We start from the raw sequence: 22,222 nt of genomic DNA, 5'->3' as shown, positions 1-22,222 counted from the left end.
TTGAAAGAGATTGGCTGACGCTTGTTAAATTTAACAAAAACATTTTTCATTTACTTTCAGGGTTTCTTCTCACTTGGAAGGTTTCTGGGGATCATCATCGCATTCTTTGCTTCACCGAAGAGCATGCTTATGGCTAATGTGGTAAGTTTGGCTGTAAAGGGACTGGTACACTACAGTATGTGGCCCCTAAAACGTCGATCAAATTTGATATTTCTCTCAAATCTAGAGGAAAAGAGATTTTACAAAAAGTTTTGCTGCATGAAAAGCTTTAACATCTCTACTTTATTTCCTGGAATTTCTTTTTCAAAATTTTCAATTTCAGCAATATTTTTCAATCGCTTAAAGATAGGTAGCTTTTTTCTAATTGCCCCCAAAACGGAGGTTTGAAATTTTAGCGATTTCTCGAGATATCTTTAAGATATGAATACAAAATTTTGACCATAGTTTTAAAATATGATTTAGAGGGTTTTGGGCATAATTTTGTTTGATAAAATTTTTACAGTATACCCCTGGTTGTCAAAACAGAGGTTTGGGCCCCCAAAACGTAGGTGTAGTTAAAATCAAACTATTAAGCCCAGTGGTAATAGGGGGGGGGGGCTATGAACATATTTGTGTTTTCCCTTAAATTTACGACCCGATGGATGTAAAATTTATGATTTTTATTAAATATTTCAAGATTTTCGATGATGCAAAGTCCAAACTTAAAATTTAGAAATTTTCAAAATGACAATTTTGATTTAACAACGTCTTAAAGTCTATTCACGATAAGTGTGCACTCTTTTTTCATTTACCTATAACTTTTGAAGGAATTCTTCAATCCTTATAAATTTGGTATCGTTGGAAAGATATTAGTGAGTGGAACAATTTGAAATAAAAAAATCCATATCAAAATTCTAAAAATGAAGATGAAAATGAAGAAGAAAAAAATGAAGATCTTGTAGAAAGGTGCTATAACTATCATTTTCACTGAAGTGACTCCTTCATTATCGAACATCATCACTGTGAAAAAATTTCTCAAAAATAATCATTCAGTCAAAAGATATCAAACAAAGTTCTAAGCTGATTGACGTCTAAAAACGCTGTTTTCTGCTGTTTTTTGCTGTTTTTTGGGGTCAATCACTTATTAACTTTGTATCATAACTTTATATTGAAAAAATATTTTAGTGAAATTTTTTCACAGTGATGACCTCCTAAGATCAAATAATCTCTCCAGTTAAAATGAAAGTTTTAGCACTTCTCTACAAGATCTTTTTTCTTCTTCATTTTCATCTTCGTTTTTAGAATTTTTTTAAAGACTTTTTTTTTCAAATTGTTCCACTCACAAATATCTCTCCAACGATACCAAATTTATAAAGATTGAATAATTCCTTCAAAAGTTATAGGTAAAAGAAAAAAGAGTGCACACTTATCGTGAACAGACTTTAATCAAGTTTCTGAAAACCAATCTCATTTGAAAATAGTTCCACTCATGTATGACAAATGCTGTGAAAGTTTTATAAAAATAGCATAACTGAAACTGAAAATATTAAGCTTTAAAGGTGTTTTTCTCCGACATTTTGCAAAAAAATGACAGAATTTGCCGTTTTTGCTGATTCAGCGAAAATTTTTATATGTAATATTAATTTTTTGTTATAAATTATTGTTTCAAGTTGATAGGAATGGAGTTGCAAGATTTTTTGCTGTTTCTCATATTTAGAATTTTCGGTTTTATCAATGCTGGTTCTAGGACCCCAAAATACTGTTTGACCTTTAAGATGCTATATCTTTCACCCATCCTCTCAAGTCACAGACATATCTGCATTTTCTGAAAGGCATTAGGTGTAGAAAGTTTCCTATATCCCATTTTCATAACTTATTTTCACTATCCAAGAAGCTAGAGTGAGTTATATGCAATTTTTATCTAATTTTGCTGTTGAAATATGTCCTTCAGAGGCAAATATGTTATTTTGAATCTGTCTCAAACCATCAAAAACATGCTAATTTTTTAGTATGACCATCATTCTTTCAAAATAAAAAAAAATCGTTTAATTCTGATAAATCTACAGGTCAAAATCCTCATTTTAATGACGACCTCCGTTTTGGGGGCTGTCTCCGTTTTGGGGGCCATATTTTGCACGTACACTTTATTATCCAAAATAGTAGGGGTCCTAAATTTAAAAAACAAAAAACTCCAAGAAGCCCCAAAATTAGGTAATTATATAAAAACAGGTTATTTGGAGCAATTCAGCTTTTGATAGCTGAAAAAATATTCAAAAATAGATAAACGAAGGGGGGGGGGTCCTAAAATTTTCTGAAAATTGATAACTGGGTAGAGACGTTTATTTGGGACCTTAGACTCCGGATATTCAATATACAATAAATTGAAGTCGAGATTAGAATTATCAACTCAAAGTTTCACACAACTTTTTGACTGAAGATCGTAATGAAAAGTTGCGTGAAACTTTGAGTGTCAAACAATTCTAATCTCGTTTTAAAATGCTTCCTCTGGGTCAAGCACTCTCTTGCTGAAGAAGATGTAAGCAGCTTAAGAAGATATTTAATATATAAATTTTATGGTATAATTCGGCTTTTTAAAACAAATGCCTAAGTATATTTATGTATATGTCTAAATTATGTAAACAATAGAGTTTAGAAATCCCTAATGTCCTAAGCTATTTTTAATTTTCTTTGACTTTAAACTTTTCTTTCCAGATTGGCTGTTTCATATCTTCCATGGTCTTTGCTGCTGGACAAAGCAATCTAAAAGCCATATATGTTGGCACTTGCATGCTAGGGTTGTCGCTAAGCAGTACAGCGCCGTCAGTTATCGCCATGGCTGAACAATACGTAGATCTCACAGGTTTAGAATTCATGACTGTTATTATTAGATTTTATCCAACTTGAAATCTATGTCTGAAAAGTTAAAACTTCACTGACTTTGGGATTTTTCGATTTCAGAAATAGAAAAAAACGCTAGAAGCCCTTGTCGAAGTTTCGAATTTCACATCTTCTTCGCTAAGTTTTATCAAATTGTTCACTAATAAACGGAGAATTTGAAGTTTATTCGAATAGCAAGCATTACAATCTTTATTTCACTATTTAAGTCATGGTGATATTGAAATTACCTTGTCTCTTTTTCGACTTGTGGTTTTAAAATATCTCAACCATTTCACGACTTTTCCATTTCAGCGCACACGACCAGTATCCTAGTTATTTCATCAGCTTTGGGTGAATTGACAATGCCTGTCATGGTTGGTCAGGTAACTTTTATAGAACTTCTTTACGAGGGAAATGTTGACTTTTGGCGAGAATTTAATTTTGCAAATTGTAACTTTTCTAAATTAAGCGGAGATTTAATTTGGTGAATGGAAAGGTTTCAGGGTCTGGTAAACTAAAGATACTACGTGCTATTTTACCATTAAATGCATATTATCCGGAGATATTTAATCTTAAAAAGATTTTGTTAAATTTGACGGGGGTTTAATTTGGCGAATGACCGATTTTTTAAATTTTGGCAAAGATTTAATTTGGCTACTAAAATTATTCCACTTGAGGTACACCCTTCTAATTAACTTAATTAGCCCTTTTTACGCCGGCCCTAATTTAACGCCGGTCCTAATTTAACGCCGGTCCTAATTTAACGCCGGTCCTTATTCCACCACAGCCTAACTTTGGGCTTACGCCAATTAGGGCCGTAAATAACGCCAAAACTTGTAAAAATCACTATTCAGGCTTCAAAACAGTAAGTATTGACTGAAATTTAAATTGAAATGTCATCTGTTGTATTAAACTGTTGAAAATTCCATTGAAAATCATTGCTTTTCGTGAATTTTTGGATATAGAGTAAAAATGGATAGTTTTCATCCTTTAATCATGCCTAGAATCTTTTAAATTGAGAAAAAATGGTCAAAAATTAACGCTGCTTTTAGGTAAAAATTGTAAAGATTTGGCCTTTTTTGTGCCAGCCCTTTTAACACCGGCCCTTATTACGCCACGAGCCTAAAAATAACGCCAACAAGAATCTAGCTTTGAGATTTATTAGTTTTATAGACAAAAACAGCTTCACCACCAACAATAAAATTATGAGCACAGCAAGTTTTTGGAGGTTTGCCCTTGTGACCAGACCCGTATTGACGCTATCGTCATCTTAAAATCCCCGTTACAACAGAATAGATAACTAAAGTTTAATTACTCTTTTTTTAGGCTTTCGAGAGAGTGGGTACTAGTATAGTACCAGCAACGGTATTATTGATTTGTTTCCTTGGTTTCGTTGGGTATTGTCTTCTCTTAACCTTCGATAACGATAAAGCTTACGAGCATGGTAAGTGGTCTTCCCAGTTGGCACACAACGTCGTTTCAACGTTCATCTAACGTTATATGGACGTTGTGAACGTTATATAAACGTTGAAACAACGTTGTGTGCCAGCTGGGTTCATTCAATTACACTAAACTCTCGCTTATTCGAACTCCTATTATTCGAATCTTTCTATAATTCGAACTTGTTTGCAATTCCTGTCAATGAGGAACCCTCTTTAAAAACTTTCTCTAAATTCGAATCTCTCTGTAATTCGAACAAATAAGATTCCCCGTTCGAATTTGAATAAGATAGATTCAAACCCTTTTATTTTCATGGGGGGGGCTTTCAGTTCAGGGACCGTTTGGGGGGGTTTGGCAAAAAGAGGTTTAGGGTGTGCTGCTGAACAACTTCGCCGCTGCCTGGTCTTAAAAACACAGAATTGAGTTAAAATGAATATGTCAGTCCTTCGTAGGGTAAAAATTTCGGTAAGATTAACATAATTTTGAAGAAAAGGGGCTTTAGGAGTTTAGGGGTTTTTGTCCGATGGTCATTTTCGACCATGGCGTATTTTCTTTGAAAAATAAAATTGAGTTGATCAGGTAAATGCTATATGATTTAAAAGATTTGTCTAGAAAATCACAGTACTTTGTCGTTATAATAAAATCTAACATGCTTGCTTTGTCCTGTTCAATTTATTTGGCATAAAAGCGTCAGATTATATAAAGTTAAACAGCAAAAGAAAGTGGTTTGCTAAAAGAGGATATGTTCATGCCTGTTCCTTCTACACAAGGTCTTTAATATCGTAGAGCATTCCTTATACTTTCTCTTTCATTTCCAAAATCTATTTCACTGATTTCTGTTGCCGTCAAAATACGAACTTCTGGATTAAACGGGTTCCTCAGTATGGCTTCCCTTGTGATCCATGCTATCTGTGTCTGCTCAACACCTCGGATGTTACCTCTATTCCCATGGGAGGCAGTTAGAGAAGCACCAGTCAGCTGCCTGACAAATATGATACCTCCCTCACCATCATCTAAGATGCAATTTGATTCCTGAAGACCTGCCACTTGAATATTCCTGGGTGCATCTGTGCGTGTTACATGGCGTTGGACTGGTTGATAGGGTGGGGGCGCTCCGAACGTCTGGTAGGAGGGTGGAGCAGATGGTGGCTGGTTCAGTCGTCTATACTCGTACTGCTGCCTACGGTAGGGAGCCTCGTTGGGCGTCTCGCCACACATGTAGTAACCCTCCTTCAACCCTCGAGTATATACAGCCATGGCAAACATATCAATAATCAACATGATTGCTAATGCAACAAGAAATCCAATCTCAAAGTAAAAAACATTCCCAATCTTCTTGTAACTGTGGTGGTTTCCATATTTGATATCATGTATCAGTAAAAACACCAATAGTACAGTTCCACTGACCCAGTCTACGAAATATAAGAATCTTTGAGCATAGAAACCAGGTCTACTACAGCAACAACAGCACATCAGAACGGACAAGAAACTTAATGCATACACACCCATTTTGATGTATAAACATACGAGAGATTCTTCACCGAGTGCAAGGAAGTCCCATTGTATTTCGGTGAGTGTGACCAAGGTTTTCAAAACATCGGTTGGTCCTGAAATGACCCTGAATGTAACCAAAGCTGCATGTGGTGTCTGGCATAGAAAGAAAAGGAAAAATTGATATCTTCTAAATTCTGATTCCTCCATCTGTACTGTTTTTCTTTTTGTTTTATTCCATTATTTCATACCTATCTATAATACAAAAAAAAAATCAGCCCTGCAAAAAATATAGAGGTTGATACATATTGAGTTTTTGGTGTTTCGTCTCCAAGGTGACGAGCTCTCTCACCAGTACCTTGAACTCAATTTGCCATAGTAGAGTCTCAGAGGAACACAAATTTGTTCGAGTTAAGGAGACATTTGAGTTATAATAGTTCGAGATAAAGAAATAACACTGTCTTATGTCAATGAAAAAGAGAACAAAATTTGTTTAAAATTGAAGCAAAAGCTTTTCGGTCTTATGAAATCTTCAGTGCTAGAACATCATGGCTGTGATGAGAATCTTCATATGCTTTAAACAAATCAACTATTTATTTTACACATATACACCATGATGCCTCCGGGATGCCTCCTAATGGAATTTCAACTAAGCATCTAACTTTTTTGATTCCATAAATCTTTCCTATTAATGTAAAGAAAAAAGAATACAACAGATAAAACCAAAACATAAAATCGACAGAGTGTAGTCAAGCCAAATCATAACCTAAACCAACAAAAACTCCATACACAATTTGCAAAACAAAAGTTAAAAATGACATTTGAAACTTTGTTTTGATGAGAGAATGTATAAGGTTGAGTACACACTACCTTCCTCTTTTCTATATAGACTATAAGTCAACATTTGATTAATGTGACAGGCTATTTATTTTGATTACGTGTGTCAATAGGTTTAGATTTTGATGGATTATGCTCAGTATTGATTTAAATCATGTGATAAAAGGGGAGAATTCTGGGAAGCGTACATTTTGGAAGTAATTTGATTAGTAGCCTTTAGAAGGAGCACTGGTATTGTCTAATCACAATGATATGCAAAAACCTACTTGTGACACACACAACTTATATAATGAGTTGTTATAATAAGTAAAATCAATACACCTTTTCGACCGTAGTTGCACGGTCAGGCGCGTTCCACTTTATTATTTAATTATCCCTTTAAATTCGATCCAATCCGTTTTTACACCTTTTTCTATTAAAAGACTGGGACGTTTTTAGGGTGGTAAAACAGACAAAAAAATGTCCACTACGGTCGAAATGGTTAATTCGATCCAGTTTCTCACTGATCTGCAATTTTAGTAAGTTTGAAGTCACATCATCTTCCAGTGCAATGTTAGTTTGACAAAATCACTTAAACTAATTATTATCCGGAACAAGCTGAGATAACACATCAGTGTTTTATTATAGCAACCCGTGACCGTGATTCTTGATAAGAAAGTAGATAAAAAAATTATATCATGCTTTTGTAAATTTTGTCAACTGAGTTTTTGAAAATACAATCATGGACATTATTGTTTGAGAAAAACACTGGAAAATGCTGGAAAAACAATGGAATGGTCCCCCTCTCCCAGTGGTAATGTTTAGTGCGAACGGCCTTCCCACCGACTTTTCCAATGCCCTTAAACATAGCCACTGGGGGAAAGCGGGGGTGAAGCTTATATTCTACCCTTGTTTCGCAATTTTTGTCCATGATTGTACCTTAACTTAAAATCTTACAATCCCAATGTTAGTCTAGAGATATATCAGATAAGTAAGGACCAGCCCTTATCCAAAAGATTCTCTCAGCCCTACCCGTAACTTTTTTTAGTACACAAGTATACAAAAGCTAGCGCGAAACGTCAATATAACGTTCAAATTATGTTTACCATATAACGTATGAATTGGTCATCTTTCAGACCATACACGTTTTTTTTATAAGGACATCCAAAATTTTTGAAGCCTTCGGATCTTTTTAACTTTTTGAATTTTAAGCCTAAAAATGTTCGTAACATGTTCTTATTTTCACCACTTTTTGAGTATTTTTGTCCATTTTCCTAAGAAATCGAGTGTTTTAGAGTCTGCAAAGCCTTAAAATGTTCTTAACTTGTTCTTAACATTTTGCCCATCGAAGCCTTATGTTCTTAAATAGTTTGTTCTTATAAAAAAACGTGTAATCATAAAACACTGTCATATTCTGAATATCCCGAATTTTTTTCAGTAAGTGCAATATGGAAGGTGGTGCGAAATTTCTTGTGTTTTGGTTGCGAATCAAAGCGTTCAAAGGCTGCTAAAGAATACACTAGCCTGGAAAGTTCATCAGATTATGCTTCAAGTTCAGACTTATCTGAAGAAATGAATAATGACGTCATCAAACCCGACCAAATTCCGAAACCCGATTTATTTACAGGTCGGGTTCAACCGCCACCCGATATCGAGGTAATCGACGAATCATTAATTATCGCAGATTTCGTCTATGGTGGATCCGATACTGACGTCACAAATACTGACGTCACAACCACACCGACTAAAACTGCTGACGTAAGCAAAAAAGAAGAGCCAAAGAAGTGATGACGTAATTGAGAAATGTTTTTGAACCTGTGAAACTCTGCCTGGGTGATCTGGGTTGTTAACAGACAGGAGGACAGGAGGAATCTTGTCTTTTGTGTATAGATTCAGTGAGTTGAAGTTTTAGTTCGGGGATTACAGTGCGCTCTCTCTAATTCCAACTAATTCCAACAATTACCGTGAAGTTGGGTAACTTGCACTGACCTTTATATATCCCTGGACCAAGCTATATCCGCCATCTTTGATTGAAGTTTTTTTTTTGAATTGGTACCCGTAAAGAAGCTATTGCAGTGTTGAAAATTAACGTCTAACGTCGCTACATTATCAAAAGTTTTCGAGGGAAAGTAGGTCTAGCGCTCTCGATGCATTTATACCGCTATTGAGTGGTGCCACCATTAGGGTACCACTTTTCAAAAAACTCCGATCAAAGAATTTTCTTGGCCGGGATTGAGAAACTTGGTCCAGGGTATATAAAGGTCAGTGGTAACTTGCATCAGTTCGGAGGCTAACATGCATAGCCCTCAAATGAATGACCTGACTGGTCCTTAAAATACAAAGTTAAATCAAAACAAAAATGGTAGAGTAGAGCTGCGAGCGGAGTTGCGTAATTCATTTGTTTTGAAATTTTGCTGCTTTGATTGGTCATTCATTTGAGGGCTATGCATGTTAGCCTCCACTGATGCAAGTTACCCGATCTCACGGTATTCGAATCTTTCTATCATTCGAACTACTTTCCAGTTCCTGTGAATGAGAAACTACTCTCTATAATTTGAATCTCTCTGTAAATGGAATTTGCCGTTCGAGATCGAATTAGCGAGAGTACTGTATATAAAAATTCTTGAGAATCTTTGAGAAGTTAATCTTATACAGTGTGTCTCAAAATAAAAGCGGACAAATTTTTATATAATGTAAATCTTCAAAACTTATTATCTAAACTGGACTTAGAATAATTGAAATAAGATTAAAATTCTCTGTTCAATCAATAGTAGATCCTTCATCTCAAGATGATAGAATCTCGAATAATACTTCACATAAAAATTTGCGTCTCTTTTTTTGAGACACTGTATATCTATCAGCAATATTCAACGTAAACTCTTCGTTGTGTGCTATCAGCAGGCCAGATTAATATTTCTCCTGATTCAAAAGCTGTTCTTCAGGGTTTGTTGCCTGTGAAAATCTCTAAACATTTAACATTCCATACAGAGTCCGGCAAAAAGCGAAATATACGTTATGTCAATTGAAGTCCTCAACACTTATTAGCGAGTTTATGTGTCAGAGGATATCGAGGGTGATGATAAGTGAAGTCGACGGAAAAGAAAGTTGATAATTGATGTACGGCTCTATTTTTCCTTTGCTCACCTAAACAGACGACGGTATTTTTGTGTGTTTTAACGTCGTCGAGAATAAGTAGACGGCGATTTTGGTTACATGTCAACTTTGCTTTATACCGTCTCCTTCGCTATAAACTCTGTAGTACAGAATAATTAGAAAACGATAAAATTATATCTATATGACATTTCATAATGTGAAATTATGTCCCAATTTTTCCGGAAACACTGTGTATCAGCCAAATTTTTGTAATATTTTGGGTCATTTTCTTTTATCGGGGTTATGCATCAATTGAAAAATATAAAAAGAAAAAATGTAGGACGAAAATTGTTCTATTCAAATATACATTATTGTATTCTATGTTGTTTTTTGTTCCCAGTAGTCATCCTGTCTGGCATACAACGTTGTGGCCACAGATTTTTGTAAAGCCCGATAGGCTAGATGGAGTGCCCCGGTGGGGGGGGGGCAATCGACTTCGAAACGATGGTATGCGCTGCGCAAAATCTGCTTTTCAAAATCGTACCCTTACATACAGTACAGTTCAATATGGTTGAAAATGAACCCTTTCAGTGCATTTTCTCATGATTTACCGAACCCTTATATAGTGCACTATTTTTTTCAGCTGTAAATCTGCGTGAAAAAAGAAGCTTGGGAAATTTTCTGTTTCAAAGAAAAACTGAGAAAATTATTCTTGCTAGCTGTCAGCTAGAAACTTTTTCAAACAAACGAGAAGTAAAAACCTTTCTTTTTATCAACTATTTTAAATTTGTTTTAAAATTCGACCCTTGCAGTACAATCTCACAGAAACAATCCCTTACAGTGCATTTTGGGATGCTGAAAACCCCCACCCTTAAGCGCGGCACGTGACGTAAACAAGATCATATGAGTGCCCCTCCCCCCCCCCCCCCCCCCACCGGCTGGAGTGCTTTAAGCTTTTCGAAGCAAAAAAGGTATTGTTGATATTGTCTTGCTATTGTTTTTGAATCTTCGGATTCTTTTCGGGCTTTATAATTATAGATTTGTGGTTAAAGCTGTTTGATGCGAGCAATTTTGGTTTTCTACCTACTCATTCCAGCTCAATCATTATTCTGAAAGATTTAAGACTGTACTTAGTTCTTCAGGGAAAGCTATTAAAACAATTTTTTTCACACAGTAACTCTTTAGTGATATCCACCAAGTTTATTTTCTTCCTAAGGTCCTAAAATCAGCTTTGCTTTTTTATAGCATATTGCTCATGCTTGAGACTTTTGAAGTTCTTTCAGCTTAGAACCCAAATTAAAAAACAATGGGTATGTTTTAAAGGGGAATTAACGTTTGGAATTAACCCTGAGATTTTTTTTCGAAACATTAAAGAGGAAGAAAAATGTGATCGAACAAAAAAAGAACCACTTCATAATGTCTTTTATTCATTGAGTTATTCAATCTTTAATTTCTCACAATTTTGACTCTACAATGGAGAAAAACTCCCCCTCTGTTGATTTTGTGACGTCACATGTGCTCCAACTATTCTTACTGTTACACTCTATTTGGTTGTAAAAGAGATAAAAAACATAAGAAATTAATCTTTTTTAGAGTAGTTATAGCAAAACGTTGAAGAAATAATACTAGGAGAGTCTAGTTAGTATTCCAAAGGTGCAGTGAACTTTCTAACGGTAAAAAGAAACTCAAAAACTGCATTTTAAATCATCATTCACCACTCTTCCCTTATAAAAAAGAGAAACACAGGGCGTATGCTACGTCACATTTTTCGTATCCATAGCTACGCAAGGGAATTTTCAAACAACTCTTATTCCGGATGTAGAAGAGTAAAGCCCTATAAACCATATATATTTGAAATTGTCTCAATGAGCTCTATTTGAATCTGTAATTTATTTGTTGACAATTTTGAAACGTTAATTCCCCTTTAATTTTATATAGGAACAAATTATGTAAGAAAACCAGATTTCCAGCCAAAGGCCGAAATCTGAAGACCAAAAGCTTCAGAACCTTAAAAAGTTTCCAGTGGATTGATTTATTTTTATGCGAACTAAATTTAGATCTGTAATTCAATTAAAAAATTTAAATATTCAATATTTTTCATTATTTTGAATATTCCAAATTTTATATTCACTATATAATTTTCAATTGAAATTGAAAATTTTGAAATTGAAAATAATTTAGTGATCAAACAAACGTTATTCGAAAAATGCTTATTCGATTGTGTTTTTAGTCTAGAAAGTGAGACCATATATCTCAATTATTATTCATCTAACAGAATATCAAATTCAATGCGAAGATTTTTCAATTTTTTTAATCAATCAATTTCCTAATTTTAGGATAATATTATTTTTCTTCATATAACTAGACTTTAGGAAAGATGTTTGTTTAAAAGTTGTTAGTTGAAATTGGTGGAGGATCTCAACTTAAAAAACCCATGAATCTTTTACTGGAGCTTTTTTTTAGATTTACGATATACGATCGAACGATAAAATGTGATTAGTTGGTTATATATTTTGGCATCATATCAACAAAATGGAGAAAAAGCTGTTAACGTCTCTACGAGCTTTCTGGAAGAATTATGTCTTTAATAGCATGTACACTATATTCATAGTATCTCTATTATCTCCACAATATGAGGCAACATCTTCACTTCAGCAAGCCAAATATGCGTCATGCTCAAATGATAATTTCTATCTCCGAAAGTTCGAAAAAGTTGGCATTATAATTCACTATCATAAAACTGAGATAGTCAATGACCCTGTGACAGATTGGAAAAAGTGTTTTCAACGATGTCGACTATTGAATTGTGTTATTTTCACCGTTTGGAAGATTGCTTTGGACAATACTTTCACATGTCGATACTTTTTTACTGTACGCAACAGGTAAATGTTTCTTCTTCTGCCCAAAAAACATGGTTCTTGTCATTTTTTGCACCCTTGGTGTAAAACTAAGAACAAATAAAAATTTTAGCCTGAAATGAACCATTGAAGTCTTTAGAAAAGGTGAAAAATAAAAAAAAGGCGAAATTAAAGTCAAAAGTTTTCTTATAAGATTAAGTAAAATTTGAGCTCAGCTAATAATGTATCTTTTTTTAGACTTCATCCTTGCGCACGCATTTCCACACTTTCAAACTTCCAAATGACCTTTGTTCGAACAGAGTGCAACCCTTCTACTAACCCGAAAACACAATTTGTGCCGGTGACATACGATGAAGCATCGACCTGCAACGATATACTTCAGACTGGTCAAACTAAATCAGGTTCCTTTAATTGTTTATTTCTCAACCTTTTTTATTTCTCATGTTCAAGATAATGAAGAAATTTCTTTTACCGATTTGAACACTTGTTGTAAAAAATTACCCCGCACCTTAAACAAAAAGATCTTATTTTAAAAGCGAATAAATTTTCTCTCGACTACAAATCTAAGAGGGGCCCCCCCTAAGATATGATCATCTCGATTTTCTCCTTTTTAAGTCCCTCTCTCATTGTCGTGGTGCAATCAACCAATAAGATTCAATCTTGAAAATTGACTTTTATTTTGTCTCCATTTGAAATTAAGAAGAAATTGCACTCCAAAACCAACACCCACTGGATATTTTGACCTGAGGATTTTATTCCTATTAGAATTTCTATAAAAACTTTTATCCCAATGCGGTTTGATATTTTACCGGGGCTTAGAGACAGGGGTGTACTTGTCGTTTCGTAATTTTCACCAAAGATATTGGGCCATTCCATTTTATATCCATACAGAAGGGTGGACGAACACTTCCAGAGGGTAATCTGAGAAACATTTTCCAGGAGGTGTTTTTTCATTTTTCCAAGGGAGTGAAAAGTTATTCTAAAATTTCCAGGGGCAAAAGACACCCTCAATTTAAGGTATGAAAAGAATTTATTTCCAATGGTGTTTTTGCACATTTTGCCATTTTTAAGAGGGTATCCACACAATAATTCTTTTTTGACTTGAAAAGGTTCGTGCAGCCCCTGTATGGGTTTTTAATGGAACAGCCAATTGTATGTATCAGCCTTTTTAACTTTATTTACACACCCAGGAATCTACCAAGTTGGCATATTTGATAAGTTATACGACGGTGAAAGTTACCAATACGTTTTATGTGAAATGAATGAAGAGGAATTCGGTGCCGGTTGGACAGTCATTCAAAGAAATTATGAAGCTGAAGATCGAACGAATTTCTGGGGAAGTTATCAAAAGTAACAACTCTTTTATCCACTTAGTCTATACCCAAGGCTATAAGCTATTTTGCGATATAGATGGTGCTTATATATCTGCTTATTTCCTTTCCTCATTTTAAAGGTGAAATCAGAAAAAGATGTTAGCAATCAAAGGCGCTTTTTGCGCTTCTCTTATTCTCTCAGTGCCCCTTAAAATTCGGCCGCTGGAGGGGGGGGGGCAGTTCCCCCTTTAATCCCATATCACCACACTACTGGTACCTACGGTAACTCCTAATAAGGTGCAAACCTTACTTTTTCTATGAAACTTTTCATCATTGAATATCTATATTAATCTTCGATATGAAGTTTCATCATCTTCCGTGACTTCATCAGCCAAGAGCTTATAACTAGCAGTCGCTTCATTTTTTGTTTCTATGTTAATCCTCTCTTAAGGTACAAGCATGGCTTTGGGCATTTGCAATCATCCTTTTGGATTGGTCTGGAAACAATGTATGAAATGACCAAACACAAAGACCAAGAACTCCTTATTGTGCTTCAAGTAGGATCAACAATTAAAAGAGCAGTCTTCGATACCTTCTACGTTGGTAATGAAACCGAAGGCTACAAGTAAGTTCAAAAGGACCGTTTTGATGTTTTTTTTTTTCGATTGTGAATCTAAATATTAAGCTTAAAACCCAGAACAAGTTCTGAATCCCAATCTAAATTGCAAAACACTCCACAGTATCTAAAAAATCACATGAGAAATATACCCTGAAATTTCACACAATTTGAATTAGAAATGTTCCTCATTGGTAGAAACGCCGAAATATTGCTCATCCAAATCTCATTAACCTGTAAACATAATTTCTCAAAGAAAACCAATCCCTCTTTTATTTTTTCCTTCTGGCTACACATTCGTGTTTATTCATCTATGGTTAAGGACTCAAAGAACTGTTCGCCGACATAATACACTTTTTTCTCAATTCTTTAGGTTGAACATTGGTGGCTATTCACAAACAGACTCAACAATGGCTGACAGTAATACAACAGACACTGTATTCGCTGAATTCCATAATGGCTTCCCTTTCACAGTTCCAGAGGCAAGTATCTCAAACAAAAAGTGCTCATAATCTCCTTATACATGTACCCACGGGGGAGGGGGGGTACTAGGGTTGCGGGCTGACGGGGGGTGGGGTTGCCACCCGACTTTCAACCCTCGGACCCTTACCGGGACTAAAAATGAGAAAACAAAGAAAAATTTTGTGAATTTTACGACCTTTACCGGGACAATTTTGACCAAATTTCTCCTACCCTTAGTGGGACTGAAATTTGATTTTCTGATTTTCCGACCCTTAGCGGGACTTTGGAAATCCAAAAAAGGTACCCTTATGGGCGGAACATACTGTACCCTCTATTTGCCTAAGTACCAAGCTCCCCCCAACCACGGGTACGTGCATTTGAAGTAAAGAAATATGTTTTCGTAAATGTTTTTATGAGTATCAATATAGAAGAACTTGAAAAATAACTGGAGGATCCCTTTTGAGGTTATCTGAGATCATCAGGGAAAAAGCGCGTTAAGTAGAAAGAAGACGGCTTCGTTAGTTTTTTTGTTGACGAAATATCGCCTGAAAATTCATAGCCCGTGGTCCACTTAGGGCTTTTTGATAGACTGGTTGGCGTGATTAAGTGGTAGTCTATGGCATAGTGCGGAAAGGGGTCTGACCCCCCCTTCTTAAATGATCCCCCCCTTCTTGATATCCCCCCCCCAACCTTTAAAAAACCTATCCCCCAAGGTTTTCGGGCTAAATTTTTTATGGTAAAAAGGGAAGGGAAACAGTAAAGAAAAATTAAATCTGGCAAATATATACCACTTTTTAGTGAAAATAAAGAACTCTTCCTTTCATACAGACCAAATTTCATAACAGTGCTGGAAAATAATCTACAATATATGTAAGCCCCCCCTTTTTAAACAATCCCCCCCTCCTTGCTATCCCCCCCCTTTTTAGTGAAAATTTCTGATCCTCCCCCCCTTCTTCACTTTTTTGGAAGGTGTCATCCCCCCCTTAAGAAAGGGGGGGGGGGTTCGAACTATGTATGATAGTTTCAAATTTTGAGTTTTTGCTTAGGTGGACTGTAAAACAACATGCTTAGTTTCCTTTATCTATTCAGGTTGATGGTACTAATTGCGCTACAGCTTCTAAAGCTGGTTGGTGGTTTAATCCTAACCCCAGTGATTGTTTCAGAGTATTCCTGAATGGACAACCAGATCTCAATATGTGCAGTCAAACAGCAAATGCTCATAAAAGTTTGATATGGAATTGGGCATCGACTACTTGCTTTGACCAATCAACAATGATGATCAGAAAAAGAAAATATTGAACTTTATATTCAGTCAGGAAGAAAATACACTTTTTTTATTGTGCTACTGGCAGTTTCATGCCACTTTGGTGACAATCTTCAGGCTATTCTTCCTGACTGACATAGCTCTACCTATGTATCGAGCGCTGTAAAAAAAACCTAAGAAATCCTCACATTGAATATTATCGACCACCGGAGGCGGTTTCTTTCATAGTTTTGCCTTGGCTCATTACTTTGTCTACCATTTACTTTCGGTTTTTTAACTAGATTACCCAGGTGTTTCTCTTTTTTTTCCTGGATGTCTTTTATTCGGAATTGAATAATCGAGACATGAAATGACTATATTGTAATCTGTTTTCAATGAATAATCTAAAATGTACTGGAGATGACATGTAGGCATTAATAATGTGCGCGCGCTCTTTCGCGAGCGTGATGCGTGATGGAAGGCGGTCGTTTCAGTGTGGTTTACATCCACACTGTGACCTAAAGTCTATTCACGATAAGTGTGCACTCTTTTTTCTTTTACCTATAACTTTTGAAGGAATTCTTCAATCTTTATAAATTTGGTATCATTGGAAAGATATTAGTGAGTGGAACAATTTGAAATAAATAAATAAATAAATAAAAATCTTTAAAAAATTCTAAAAATGAAGATGAAAATGAAGAAGAAAAAAATGAAGATCTTGTAGAAAAGTGCTATAACTATCATTTTCACTGAAGTGAATCTTTGATCATTGAACGTCATCACTGTGAAAATAATTCTCAAAAATAATCATTCAGTCAAAAGATATCAAACAAAGTTATAAGCTGATTGACGTTTAAAAACGCTGTTTTCTGCTGTTTTTTGCTGTTTTTTGGGGTCAATCACTTATTAACTTTGTGTCATAACTTTATATTGAATAAATATTTTAGTGAAATTTCTTCACAGTGATGACTTCCTAAGATCAAAGAACATCTCCAGTAAAAATGAAAGTTAAAGCAATTTTCTACAAGATCTTCATTTTTTCCTTCTTTATTTTCATCTTCGTTTTTAGAACATTTTTAAAGATTTTTTTATTTCAAATTGTTCCACTTACAAATATCTCTCTAATGATACCAAATTTATAAAGATTGAAGAATTCCTTCAAAAGTTATATGTAAAAGAAAAAAGAGTGCACACTTATCGTGAACAGACTTTAGTACACATTTTTAAATATCAGTAGCCAGGCTGATAAGGTTCGAGGTCTCAAATTAGGCGATTTTTTAACTATATCGTAAAGTAAAAAAAGCAAAGGATTTTTAGACAATCCAACCAATTGAAAGCTATATGGTATAATAATATCTGGTGTGGTCAATGCAATATTTTAAGAAAATGAGCTAGAATGCTAACTAAGCACACCTAAGCCTGACCCAAAAAATTACAATTGCTTATTAAATCAAAATGTGTACTCAGTGGTCAAAGTAAAGATTTTTATGTCAGACAGAAAATGCACACAGAAAGAAGAGAAAAATAATTAGGTAAAGAGAATTTTTTTTGCTTTGTAAAAAAGTGGGGGGGGGGGGGCTGGTCTATGCGGCTGAAAAAATAGAACAATACTTGGCATATAGATCCAAAATCTCAAAAAGGGAGGAAATTGCGGCCAAATTCGCTGATTTTTTTAACAAATTGGTACTTGGTATATATTCGCTTTTTTTGGGTGGGGGTTTACAATTTAATAGCTTTTATTTTGAATCGGGGGGGGGGGGCATAGAATTTGGGTCAAAAGGGTGTTATTGAGTATATAAATTAATTTTTGATCATTTATTGATACCTTGTAAAAATTTTATTGCATGTTTGTGTAAAAAATGTAAAAAATGTATTAACCCTTTCAGTCCCAGGGGACCGCACTGCAGTCCCTTTGGACCCGTCGTTTTTTCCTAGAGGACTGCATAGCGGTCCCTGATTTCTTTTTCAAATTGTGATGTTTTGGCGAGAAATAAAGAGATGTCTTTAAATAGCTTTCAAAGAAGATAAGATAGCCCGTCGTATGCAAAAGACCGCGTAAAAAAAGCTTGTTCGAGTAAAAAAATTTGTTTACAAAAGTATTTACAAAAATTTTTGCAAGCAAAATCTGTAAGGCCGAAAAAGGGATTTTTTACAACTTCTATCAATCATTATGATTTTTCTATGAGGGCTAATCAAATAATTCTTTTTTCAGTTAGTAGATACTGTTGTGCTAAACATTTCTCAGAAGAATGAATGGGTTTAAACCATTCTTTCATAAAAAAAATTATCATTAAATGGCAAAAAAAAAGCGGTTTTCCAATTTTTTTTTGCCTTTCTCTGGTCACGTGACACGCTGATGACGTCATATTGCAAATTTCTTTCTATCAAAATGGTCCTCATACTATAAGTGAAAAAGGGTGAAAACTTGAGAGGCCTAGGTTTAGTGATTCCAGAGATATTGAAGCATGAGTAAATGCATTCAAAAACTCATTTTACGGCTCTGGGAAAGTAGCTGTGAAAACTCTGGGACTGAAAAAATGGTTAAATAAAAACGATAACAAAATGTTGTGGTTCTTTAGACTGTGACGTCACTGGTCACTTTGCTTTGGTTGATTTCACAAATGTATGGCCGCACATGCGCGCAACCAAGATCGTTCAAACATTTCTTGTCAGCGATCAATTCAACACAGTCTTCAGCGTTTCCAAAATTGTTTGGCTCGTGTGGACACCATTTTTTGAATCCTGGAAGATTTGAACCATCCCATCTGAACACTTTTTCGTAAGCTTTGTCGTTTAATCCAACCCAGGCAGATTTGATGTGAAGTTTCCTATGTAAGGGATCGAATATAAAAGTACAGGATGGTGCCACGTGGCTTTGAGATGAGCTGGAGTTTTTATAAAATACTTCACTAATTGGTGATTTGAAGTAATAGAGGTAAACAAAATTGTTTATAACAGGTTAATGATCAGCCACATCAAATAAAGAACTTTTAATCTCCATCTTCTCCTCTGGTTTTTAAATAATCAATAAAACGCGCTCATGAAGAAATTTAATTTTTGCCATACAAAACTTAGGGTCTCAAAGAATACACCTTTTCGACCGTTGCCGTACGGGCATTTTATGTCCGTTTTACCACCCCGTAAACTCGATCCAATCCTTTTTTTTACACTTTTTTCTATTGTCTATAGGTGCGAAAAAAGACTAGTATGGTTTTAGGGTGGTAAAACGATAAAACGGACAATGAAATTCCCGCGTGGCAATTGGCTGCTACGCTCGAAAAAGGTGTATTGAAACCGAAATCTACCTTGGTATTGTTTCATATTGTACTTACTGTAATTCATTGACCAAGAAATGATGTTCTGGGAGATCATCAATAGTTGCCAAGAAACCTCCACATTTAGCACAAGCTTCCTTTGCTGCATGCATGTTCAATGGTGTCTTTTTGATGAGATAGGTTGAGGTGTAAACAGTGTTCACTGATCGTACTCGAAGCAAAACTATGGAATGGAAGAATAAATTTCGATTGAAAGATTTATTGACGAAGAATAGAATAGATGTCCAGGGTCACCTGGAGCTAGGGGAATTCAAGGTATATTATTTGTCGACATGCAAATATGAAATTCTGTACATTGTAGATATGTTCGAAGGAACATAGTACTGACCTTTATATAGTATTGACAAAGCTATGTGCACCATCTTTGATCGTTGTTTTTTAAAAAGTGGTATCCGAAAAGAAGCCCTTTTTTTGTTAAAAAATATAACCTCTAATGGCGCTACACCATCAAAAGTATTCGAAGAATGAATTGGTTCTAGCGCTCTCGATGCTTTTACACCGCTATTGACTAGTGCTACCATTAGGATAACATTAAAAAAAAACTCCGATCAAAGATTTTGCTTGGTCGGGGTGGAGAAATTTAGTTAAGGGTATGTAAAGGTCAGTGGAATAAAGTGGACTAATTTGAGAATTTGGACTGGCAGTTCGTCATTCTGGGCGATCTTTGTTTTTTCTACAATCTAAATCAAAATATTTGAGAGAAAATGAAAATTCCCACGAAATCTCATAGCCACAAACAATTAAGAAGCGCTCTTACTTAGGTTGGAAGGGTACCCAGCTGGCACATTACGTTGTTTCAACGTTCATATAACCTTATTTGGACGCTGTGAACATTAAAGCGACGTTAAAACAACGTTTTTTGCTAACTAGGTAGAGTTTTATTTCATTATTCGATTACATTTAGCAAATAGCCCAAAAGCAACTTTCTCCGAACTTCAAATTTCTGAAAACGAAGAGATAACCAGAATTCTCAATAGAAATTTTGACGCAGATTGTACAGTATGTAAAAAATTACAAATGATGATAATGATAAACGTACCTGGGTCACCATAGCCTTCAATTGAAGTTGCAACGACCAAAAAGACCAAAATACTTGCTACTTTCATCATGTTTCCTTTTTGTTATGATGTACCTGCGAAATATAAATGTAATAAAAATATCATGGTATGATAATGGTGTGATACACCTTCAGCCTTCTAGCATTGAAATGGGATCGTGCTCGAGTAAAACATGTCGTTTTGCAGTAAGGCTAAACAGATCTGACTGTAGCATGCAAGTCAAGAAGATACCAGCCCAATTTTGAGCAAAAAAAAGAAAGTAATCATCTTCGTAGCGGCCCCTTCTGCGAAGTTTCTTATCACGCCATTACCCCAACATTGTACCATCAAGCCGAAAATACTCTCCGGTCGCACCAAAAGAATTCCCCTAATAATCACTCATCATGCTTTTTGGATCACGCCAAAAAAGCCGCCCGATCACGTAATTTCGCAAACTGGTTTAGGGCCTCTTAGTAAAAGTAGAAAAAGAATTCTTACCTCTTCAGAGAAGCTCCTGTACTGCTCTTTGATTTTCTTTTACCAAAAAGGTTGATGTCTTCTACAGACCATTTACTGTAGTATTTATACTAGTATCTATACTCTCATTAAGAGTTTTATGACCAGGAAATTTCCGATCAAACAGGAAAGATTTATTTCGAGGCATTATATAAAACATTCAAGGAAGTCGACAAATTTTCATAACTTGATTCTAATATTCAATTCTTTAGGTTCATTTCTTACCGGAAAATCCAAATTATAAAACTTTTAAAGGAAACTATTATTTATTCCCCCTTTCAAATTTGCAGGATTAGGCAATATGCAAAAATATCACGAGGCTAGCTGCCTTAAAATACGTGCAATTATTTCCATTCCCGGAAGATAATATTATATAACCCCAGGAAGTCAAGTTGTATTTCTAAAACCCAAATTTATTGTGCAATACATTTATTGATCATAACTCAAGATAAATCGTCAATTTGAAATAAAGTTTTGAAAATTTTGATTAAAAAAGGTTAAAGCATTCTTGTGGGTTTAAAGAAATCAGAGATTTTGAAAGAAAAAAATTGAAGAAAAAAAGATAATGATTGAAAATTTTTTCAAAAAGAAAATATTCTTCGAATAAATTTCCTTAAAAACACACAGGTAAAAATACTACTTCAAAATGATTTTTACAAAAACAAAATTACATTAATCGATCAGAAATTGTCTTGACTTCGTTGATTTCACAAATGTAAGGTTTTTTAACATTACAGAAAAGATCGTTTAAACATCTTTCTGTGTCTGCTTTCAACTCTACGCAATCTTCGCCTGTACCAAAATTATTTGGTTCGTGGGGGCACCATTTTTTGAATCCTGGGGCCGGTGTGCTGGGCCATACAAATTTGCCTTCAGTAGATTTATCAATCAATCCGATCCAAGCTGATTTGATTCCAAGTAGACTGTAATTGAAAATGTTTGGATAGTTAGTGACATATAACAGCAGTTAGAGATTTTAAGTTTTGGATAGATTGCATTTAAAATGGATGACCTCCGATAGTGACACTATTCGGCTGTAAGAACCTACCTTGGCATCCAGGTTGACCTTTTCGTTCAAACAAAGAAATCTATACGGACAGAGATTCATACTAGTTTGAGTAAAGAAAATGAGTTAAGTAATTTTTA

General features: G+C 35.0%; 3 protein-coding genes across 3 annotated transcripts in view; 2 read left to right on the top strand and 1 right to left on the bottom strand.

Moving 5' to 3' along the window:
- The window catches only part of LOC136818447 (major facilitator superfamily domain-containing protein 4A-like), a 34,941-nt gene extending 25,595 nt beyond the window's left edge, over positions 1-9,346 (top strand). The window contains exons 2-6 of the mRNA XM_067074789.1: positions 61-141; positions 2,692-2,839; positions 3,169-3,239; positions 4,183-4,300; positions 8,042-9,346. Coding sequence (XP_066930890.1) covers positions 61-141; positions 2,692-2,839; positions 3,169-3,239; positions 4,183-4,300; positions 8,042-8,391 — 768 coding nt within the window. The 3' untranslated portion in view covers positions 8,392-9,346. The remainder of the gene's footprint in view (positions 1-60; positions 142-2,691; positions 2,840-3,168; positions 3,240-4,182; positions 4,301-8,041) is intronic.
- Positions 9,347-12,047: 2,701 nt separating this feature from the next.
- LOC136818486 (uncharacterized) lies at positions 12,048-14,995 on the top strand. The gene is made up of 5 exons (XM_067074821.1): positions 12,048-12,578; positions 12,792-12,955; positions 13,745-13,904; positions 14,319-14,492; positions 14,857-14,995. The coding sequence occupies exons 1-5, from the start codon at positions 12,229-12,231 to the stop codon at positions 14,993-14,995; spliced, it is 987 nt and encodes a 328-aa protein (XP_066930922.1). The 5' UTR covers positions 12,048-12,228.
- Positions 14,996-18,587: 3,592 nt separating this feature from the next.
- LOC136818494 (low affinity immunoglobulin epsilon Fc receptor-like) lies at positions 18,588-21,121 on the bottom strand. Its single transcript, XM_067074835.1, has 4 exons — positions 21,059-21,121; positions 20,563-20,655; positions 19,521-19,686; positions 18,588-19,016 (listed from the first exon to the last, which is right to left on the bottom strand). Exons 2-4 carry the CDS (start codon positions 20,630-20,632, stop codon positions 18,764-18,766), a joined length of 489 nt encoding a protein of 162 aa, XP_066930936.1. The 5' UTR covers positions 20,633-20,655; positions 21,059-21,121; the 3' UTR covers positions 18,588-18,763.
- Positions 21,122-22,222: the final 1,101 nt, after the last annotated feature.

This window comes from Clytia hemisphaerica, unplaced genomic scaffold (assembly GCF_902728285.1).
Source record: "Clytia hemisphaerica strain Z4C2 unplaced genomic scaffold, Clytia hemisphaerica genome assembly, whole genome shotgun sequence".
Lineage (NCBI taxonomy): Eukaryota > Metazoa > Cnidaria > Hydrozoa > Leptothecata > Clytiidae > Clytia > Clytia hemisphaerica.
The sequence above is the reverse complement of the archived record's forward strand: the minus strand, read 5'-3'. Positions and strand labels throughout refer to the sequence as shown.